Consider the following 8542-nt stretch of genomic DNA (forward strand, 5'->3'; position numbering starts at 1 on the left):
CTAATGAGTGTGTCAAATGTTGATGGCACCTAGATCCCAGCACATCTGTATACAGATTCCCAGCAGCCAAGACTGGGAGACAAAAGACGACCTGCCCTCAAACTGAACAGTTCAAGCCGTTGTGAGACCATAGCAGGAAGGTCAAGACCAGGACCAAAGATACAGAACACCCAGATCAGGAGCCCAGGAGACATGAGGAGGACCTGACATCCCACACTTCTTGTTCTGTGTGTCATAAGGAATCCTACCAGATTGCTTGGACATGCACCACTTGGTGCTTTTGAGTATGTGGTTACAAACCCAATGAGTGAAACTGGCTCAATTTTAAGGCAAATCACCTTCTCTGAGGAGGTCTGGCACCCAGCTTTGTCACACTGCTACCATAATGTTGCAGCAGCATTTCCTACTTTGAGGATCTGCAGATGTTTCCTTTTCTGAGGGCACCCGGCCAGGGCATTTGTGCAGAGGCTCAACAACGGAGCTGTGCCAACACTGCCCCTGAGGCCACCCTCCCCTGAGGACAGCCCCTGGCTTACCCACAGGGCAGGGAACAGAGGTGGGACCTCCACTGAAAGTGCTCTTTCTAAAAAGTTTCCCTTCTGCTTGGATTTGTACTGACCTTCCAGCAGTTCCTCGTGTAGAGCATGACCTGGCCTAACGCTTCAGTGCCCCATTTCCAGCAGAGTGGTTGTCAGGTTACCACTAATGACCGTGGTGGCTCAGGACAGCTGGAACAGACTGTATCCCCTGGCAGGACACAGCCCCTTAAGCTGCTGCTGGAGACTGTCGTCTGCAGTGCTGGGTTAACGAGGTGTCTTAGGTTACACCAAGAGAACAGCCAGAAACAGGAGACTCCTGAGCTGTGGAAATGCCAGTTGTGAAATGAGCGCAGTTACAGAGTGGTGTGTTTTCATGCTCCCTTTTTCTTTTTACTTTTCCAGATTATGGAACTAATTTCTGACATTTCCAATACCTCAAAACAAGTGCATAAACAGTAAGTCAATTAAAGTGGTGAAATGCCAGATAATTGTCATTGCTACCCAAATATCTGAGTGCATGAATCATACAATAACAAAATGCAGAGGTTACATTACCTAATTTAATTACACAATGTTTAGGAGCACTCCAGTTCATCTACAAGTCGAGCTAATTAACTTGCAATTTAACTGTAAGACTCATCTTTTTCCTGGTCAAAACCACCTTCCTATTTATACTTTCTTGCAGAAAAACACCAAAGGCTCAGTTCAGATCCTCCACCTTTGTCTGTGCAGGGAATGTCTGACAGCTTGTTCTTTGTGGTACCAATTACAAACTTTTTCTGCTGTGAGAGATTTGATTTTTAAGAATAAAGGAACTCTAGCTAGTTCCTGGGAATCGGGAACATTAAAGACATTTTGACAGTGGCCTAAATCAAAATATGGCTTCTGATGTGACTAGAAGCCACAATAAGGCTGTTGAAATCCTAAGTGAGGAGAGTGATTCAGGCTAACCAGCACTGCAAGTACATCAGCATAAAGCTACTTTTATCAACAGACCAGACAGACATCCACACTCCTGCCTGTCTCCAACCAAACCAAACCAAACCAAACCAAACCAAACCAAACCAAAGTGTTATGACAAAACAGCAATCCTGTTTGGAGCAACAACTGGTGACAGAATTAAACACCTCACCAGGTTTCGGTGGCAACTGCACAGGTCCAGACTCAGCCCCATTGTCAGCACATGCACTGCCACTGAAGGCAAGGGATTCCTCTCTGTACAGGGGAGTCACTGACGCCCCTGCACACCAGCAGAGTCCGAGTCTCCTGTACCCGACAAGAGGAGCGCGGACAGCGTGCTCTCTGACAAGGCAGACACACATTGCTAGGAATCACTGCAAGCAGACAGGTCTGACCGGAGTTACCAACGTGGGTGATGCATGGTGCGTACCTGGAGAGGGCTTGGCCTCCTGGCCAGTAGATGGCCCAGAACGGGTCCCCGTAAGGCCACAGGTCAGGTTTTTCTCTCCAGAACCTGCAGCGAGGGGTGAGGAGGCGCAGTCGTATCTCTGGCGTGAGGTGCCCGCTGCTGGTGACCTCTGTGTTCTCTTCCAGAAACGCTCTCACCTCGGGGTCCAGAGTCTTGCCAGCGCTCCAATGGCAGCAGCGCTTCCAGCGCAGGGAGGGGCCTCCTCTCCTGCTCCTCCAAGCCTTCAGCAGCGTGTTCTGCCTGCCCAAGAGGAGGAGCCACTTCCAGCCATGGAAGGCCATGTCCCCCCAGGAGAGCCCGGAGGACAGCTTTTCTGACGCAGGGGATGAGGCAGGAAGCTTGGAACAAACTCACAGGATGTTGTCTTTCATATGGCTGACAGTTCCTGAAAGGAGAACAACGCTACCTAAGTGACATTCCTTCAGCGACTTCAAGGCTACGTACCACCAGAGCTTTAGGAAGTGGAGGCTGATGTGCTGTTGTGTGACCATGAAAGCGTGCCTTGCTCCTGCCAAGAGAGCCTCTGAAGTCTGAAAGAAGTGATATTTCAGGAAGCAGCTAGGAACCCAGTCAAGAGAGTGCTGTGAACATATTCAGTAAGAAACAACTAGAGGGACAGCTAAAAAGCTAAAAATGAAACGGGCAGTCTTTTAACATCTCCCTCCCTCTGCCTTGAAGATACACACACAGCAGTGTCCTCCCATTTAAGGTTCTTCAATTCAACCTTAGCATTTTGCAGCGAGGCTCTGGCATTGCAGGGCCTATGGCATTCACAAAGCTTATCAGTAGGTTGGTTGACAGAAACCATTAATTCCAAGTTTTATAATGGTAATGAGTGTTTTGTATGAAAACATTTTTTTAAAGACAAGCAACATAAAGAATTTCATCAAAAGACTTTCCTCTTTCACCCTTAGATTCAGGCTGGTAGCTCCAAAATTTTAAAATAAATAAATTAATCCCAAAACCGGCTCTGAATCAGAATAATCCAAATTTTTTGCATTTCTGTCTGTATTTTAAACGAGCAATTAATCTTATGGTTCCATAGTCTCATGTGGATGGTCTCAGCTGCAGAAGACAGTAAACCTTCATGACTATAGCCTAGTCCCTGTAAGAAACTACATGAACATGCTCCAAGCTGGCTAAAGAGAGAGAAATTGAATCCAACATGGGTTTAAAAATTAAGTTTTTAAAAGGTGAGTCACTCAGACTTGATGAGCTCAAACTCAGAGGCCTTCTGACACCACTCAAGGCCAGTTTTCAGGTCACAAGCAGTGAAGAAGAATGGAAGATTGTTATGTCAGTTTAGACTGATTTAAGAATCAGGATAATGGAGAGCACAGAGCTCCAGCACTCAACTGAAAGGCAAATGAAGAAGAGCTTCTCAGTGCATCATTGCCATACTCTCCTCACCCTGAGGGTGCTTCAAGACCCTGAGTGTTTCTTATGCTGATCCTGTGGGTATACTCACCAAGTGGTGGCCTGAAGAGTGAGCAACTGTTTTCCTGCCTTTCTACTCAGATCTCCTTCATTCATCCTTTAATATTTCCATACCTTTTCTAGTTTCTCATCTTGCTCTCTAATGTTTTTTCAATAACTTGCTTCAGGGCACAGCTTTAGAACCTCCTCCTAAACTGATGGCCAGAGAAGCATTTAAGACCTGTGCTTCCACAACAGCAGGACTGCAAGTATGAACAGACACAAGAGAAACCTCACTCTCTATTTTGTGATTGTTTTCTCTGTTCTGCAGTGGTTTTCACGAAAAAGAATGATGCATGAAGAAAATCGACTTCAGCCTGCCCCTCCCATTTCTTCACAACAGAAGAACTGTGGCCAGCTTTGCCATTTAGAGCTATGCAGGTTGTCCCTAAAAAAAAAAACTAGACAAAGGAACAGGAAAAATATGCTAATAAAAAAAAAAGTTTTAACACCTTCTATTTCATTACTCCTGTTTTCCTTAGTTTGTTGTCCTGGCTTGAGCTAAACCAAGCTAAACAATTTTCTGTTCAGGGATTTACTTTTCAGCTCAGTCTCTTCTAAGAAACTGCACTTTCTGAAGTTAACAGCAGATTTTCACAGGCAGTGTCTGCTTCCACCAGTGACAAAGCTCAATGTTTGTAGTCACTACCAAGGGCTGGTGTGCAGAAAGGCTCTTGCTTAGACTTGCCCCTAAGGAGATCAAGATCACTGCTAAATCCTGTGAGCCATTCTGGGGTGCCACAAGCAAGTTAAAAAAGTTGCACTTGTGGGGAGGAGTGGGCAGGACAGGTGACCCTAACCTGACCAACAAGGTATTCCATTCCGTCATGTTCAGTATAAAGCTGCAGGATCAGTAGGGTCATCAAGCCCTTTTTCTTCAGTTGCCAGCATCCAAGAAGGACTCTGTTCATTCTTCTGCCTTTGGTCCTGATCCATGCGTTCCTGAATGCAGTTCCCAAATCCAGTTCCCATCTTCAGCTCCATCCAGCCTGGGATTTCCCCAGTGCCTGTACTGCTGAATCAGTGGGGGCATGATCATCATCATGGGAGTTCAATATTGGTTTTTTACATAATTGTATATATTTAACTATTTTCTTGTTATTCTTTTTATTGCTATTGTTTCATTAAAGTTGCTTAAGGGGTTTTCTTTCAACACATACATCTTTCTCCCTTATTCCCTTTCTCTTGTCCTTCTGGGAAGAGAGAACAGAGAAAAATCTGTATTTCATTTAGTGACCAGCCCACCCTCAACTCATGACCAATTTATTGGTGCCCAACGTGGGGCAACCGAGGCTCTGGCAAATTGCCTGAACAGTTAGAATTTCATCTTGCTCAGTTGAGAGAGCATCAGGTTTTTTCTTTAGAGAGTCTTAAAGGACTGGAAATTAAAGCAGACCCCTCACACTGTGTCGTTGCTGAGTGAAATGTTTTATCATGTCTTTTTAGAGTTTGTTTCAGAGTCAAGTGCCACAAAGCTGCCCTACCTGCCATATGTGCTACGCTTTAGCTGGTGATAGTAGTGTTCATTTGCAGCTTATTTGTGCTGGGCAGCAGGTGAAAGCTGCCGCTTTGCTGTGGATTTTAGTACTGATCTGTGCTGTGGCAGGCTGGGCAGCGATGGTCCCGGTGCGCTGGAATTGCTGGGTTAGACCCCCAGCCCTGAAGGAGGGTTGGCATATGGAGCATGTCCACTACCAGGCAAGGAAGACCCTCCTGACTGGTTTTCACCCAGAGTCTGGCCAGCCTGGGGGGGAACTGATGAGGAGATCACCATCAGGTGCCGGACCTTCCACATTAACTTGGAGGCAGGGCAAGAAGCCACCTCTGTAAGAGCTGACTCTGCTTGCAGTGGAGTTGGGGGAGGGGGGTTGGGTCTGTCTGTTTAGTGTGAGGGTTCTGGCTATTGAATGGCTCCCCAACTCTTTGTAGCAAGTGGAGTTCCCATGACCACGGGGCAAGATCATGAGTTTCTCTTTGAGAAAATTCTACATAATTGGACTCATTGTCTGGCTGATTCCTTCTTGCATGCCATAGTTCCCTGGCCAGTTTGTTCCCTTCTTCACATCCTTTGCAGTGAGTGAGTGCCTTGACTTGTTCCTCTCTCCAGCTGTCTGGCACTTTGGGTTTCTGGGGTGTGATGTGGTAGTGGAGGGAGAAGTTTGGCTGCTAGTCTGCCTGTTAATGACAATATAATTTTATATTAGGCAAGTGGTCAGCAGAAGAGTGCTGTGGGCACCATATTCTGGATGTTGTTAATAATTACACTTTCTTTTTTACCTTGGGGAACTACACTTCTCCTTTTTATGCTTAACTGACTCCACCAGGTTCTGAGGATTTTGCATATGGTTGTTACTATCAAAATACCATGGTTTTGTTGTCAGTTTTTCTGAATGTGTGGTGTCTGTTTAAATATAGCAGGTGTAGGAGTTCTGCTGCTTCAGCAACAGGCACTGCAGGTACTTGCACCCCACGAGCCCCACAATGAGCACTGCCACTACTCCAACTCTGAAAATGAAGACCACAGCTACTCTAACTGCCACAACAAGCACTGCAGCTACTGAGCATTAAGACTGATCTATGCTGTGATACGTTGGGCAGCAAGTGCACCTATGTACTACAGGCATCACAGCAGTGGACTTTGTTACTAAGTACACTTTTGATTTTACCTTGGGGAATTGCATTTCTCCCCATTATGCCAAGCTGACCCCACTAGACTCTGGGATTCCATAAGACTGAGGAATTCAGATATAGTTTTTATAATAAAAATACCATCTTTTTATAACTTTCACTAAATTTATTACTGATTCTCTTTATTGTTTGGTGACTAGACACTGGTGCAGGTCTAGGTGTCATGCAGCCACCTCAACTTCTAGAGTGTATGCTGCTTTGGCAACAGGCCCTGCAGCTACTTGGACCCCGCAAGACTTTGTAATGTGCACTGTGGCTCCTCGGGCCCTGCGAGCCCCCACGATGAGCACTGCTGGGACTCCAGTTCCTCCAGCGAGCACCACAGCTATTCCAGCTCCAATAATGGGTACCACAGTCCTTCCAACTCTGACAACGAGCACTGCAGCTATTCCAGCTCCAGTAACAACCACTGCAGCTCCTCTGACTCCAAAAACAGGCACTGCAGATATTCTGACTCATAATGAGCACCGCAGCTACTCCAGCTCCCACAACACGCGTCGCGCCAACTCCAACAACTACTATGGCCACTCCCACTCCATCCATACTGGTACAAGTTGCCCTTATGACCATGAAGAAATACCTAAAAAAGTCAGATTACTCTGCTGCCTGACAGGATGATCCAGAAGAGGGTCTTTCTCAAGCAGGGCCATCGCAGGATGAGGAGTAAGAACCAGAGGTAAAGGATGACAAAGATCCAAGAGAGGGTCCTTCTCGAGTAAGGCCATCACAGGAGGAGGAGTCAGAACCAGAAGCAACTGTAAAATCCTTATCTATAAAGCAGTTGCAAAATATGAGAAAGTACTTTAGCCATGAAGGTGAGCCACCTACCACCTGGTTGCTCTGATAGTGAGATAATGGGGCTGTTACCATAGACTTAGAGGGTAGAGAAGCCAGGCAGTTAGGATCTCTGGCTGGAAAGGGAGTCATTGATAAGGCGCTTGTGAGAAAGACAAACTCCCTCAGTCTTTGGAGGTGGCTGTTGTTAGCCATAAGGAGCAGGTATAACTCATAGGATGATATTTGCCTGAACAAATCAATGACCATGGAAAAAAGGTATTAAGTACCTGAGAGAATTAGCTATGCAAGAAGTGATTTACAGTGACTAGCAGGTAACTGTAGACCCCAATGAAATGCCATGCCAGCACCCTGTCTTGTGGAAGTTTGCGTGGAATGCACCATCAGTATGTTCCCACACATTGTCAACAATCATCTGAGGAGGAGGTGATGAGACACCAGCTGTGAATGAAGTGGCTAACAAAGTCCAACAGTATGAAGACACTCTCTCTCCCATCCCCTACAGGCCTCCATCTCAGCTGTGGAAAAGAAGTGTCTTGGTCATGGAAAAAATGACTAAGGAATCCAAGAAATCACATGAAAAACTGTCCAGGATGGAGAATAGGTCCTATTCGTCCACTGAAAGGACCCACATTGCAGCCATTAGGAGAAGACAGCCTCCTGTGAGACTGGCCCAAAAGAAGCAGAACACGTTACGAGGTGTGCTGTAGTCTATCTTACATGAATATGGAGAAGACATGAGTAGATGGGCTGAAAAATATACTCTGCTGCCCAACAGGCACAAGTATGCCAGTTACAAGGTAAAACAAAGAAAAGAATTTTTTGAGGAGGAGAAGGGCTGCTCTGGGCTACAGTGAGCATTCCTCTGGTCTGAGTAGACAGGCCCCAGATCCAAGTATGAGGAGGGGAATGGAAGCGTAACCCACGCAAACCCATTTCACGGCACAAACACATTAAACCTGTATTAGTTTGGGTTTGTTTTTTTTTTTGCCACAACACCTAAGTTTCTCTCCCTTGTTCCCTTTCCCTTCTCCATTCTGGGAAGGGAGAGGAGTGAATATAGAGATACCTGCATTTGTTTAGTGGCTGGCCCCACCTCAACCCATGACATTTGTCTTTATCTTTAGTAAAAGTTCATATGTGTTTAATGTCACTTTTGTTGTGTGCTGGCCTCTGCTTTAGGTACTGGGTTTAGTTTGATCACTTACTAAATGTTGAGCTGTGAGCTTCCCTCCTGTAACACTTCGCTGTTTAAGCTGATAGTCCAGTTAAGTCTCTGTTTAAATAACTGGCTAAAAGCTTTGTATTTTTATTACAAATATATACACGCCTGAACATTTTGCATTTTTCCACATTCCAGACTGCTGTGCAGCAGAGTCTATGTAATTAATGGACGTAATTAATGAATGCCATCCTTCTTGAAGGCAGAACTATATACCCCCATCTGCCTAAGGGAGGCATGAAGTTAACTGAAATCAATCAGATATAAACCTCATCACCAATGCCGGACGCTGTTTTTTCCCCATGAATTGCTGCAAATTAGTAGGGCGGAGACACATTAGCATGTATTTTGCATTGCCTGTCAGGGTGGCTACTCTGTTTTAAATAAAAAAAA

The 8542-nt window shown here is 45.6% G+C and overlaps 1 protein-coding gene across 1 annotated transcript in view; it reads right to left on the bottom strand.

Annotated features, from left to right (window-relative positions):
- METTL20 (methyltransferase like 20) overlaps positions 1-2249 on the bottom strand; it is a 4562-nt gene extending 2313 nt beyond the window's left edge. Inside the window, exon 1 of the mRNA XM_008943425.1 lies at positions 1930-2249. Coding sequence (XP_008941673.1) covers positions 1930-2249 — 320 coding nt within the window. The remainder of the gene's footprint in view (positions 1-1929) is intronic.
- Between the last annotated feature and the right edge of the window lie 6293 nt (positions 2250-8542).

The sequence above is a fragment of the Merops nubicus genome, unplaced genomic scaffold, assembly GCF_000691845.1.
Source record: "Merops nubicus isolate BGI_N331 unplaced genomic scaffold, ASM69184v1 scaffold12607, whole genome shotgun sequence".
Classification (NCBI taxonomy): Eukaryota; Metazoa; Chordata; class Aves; order Coraciiformes; family Meropidae; genus Merops; species Merops nubicus.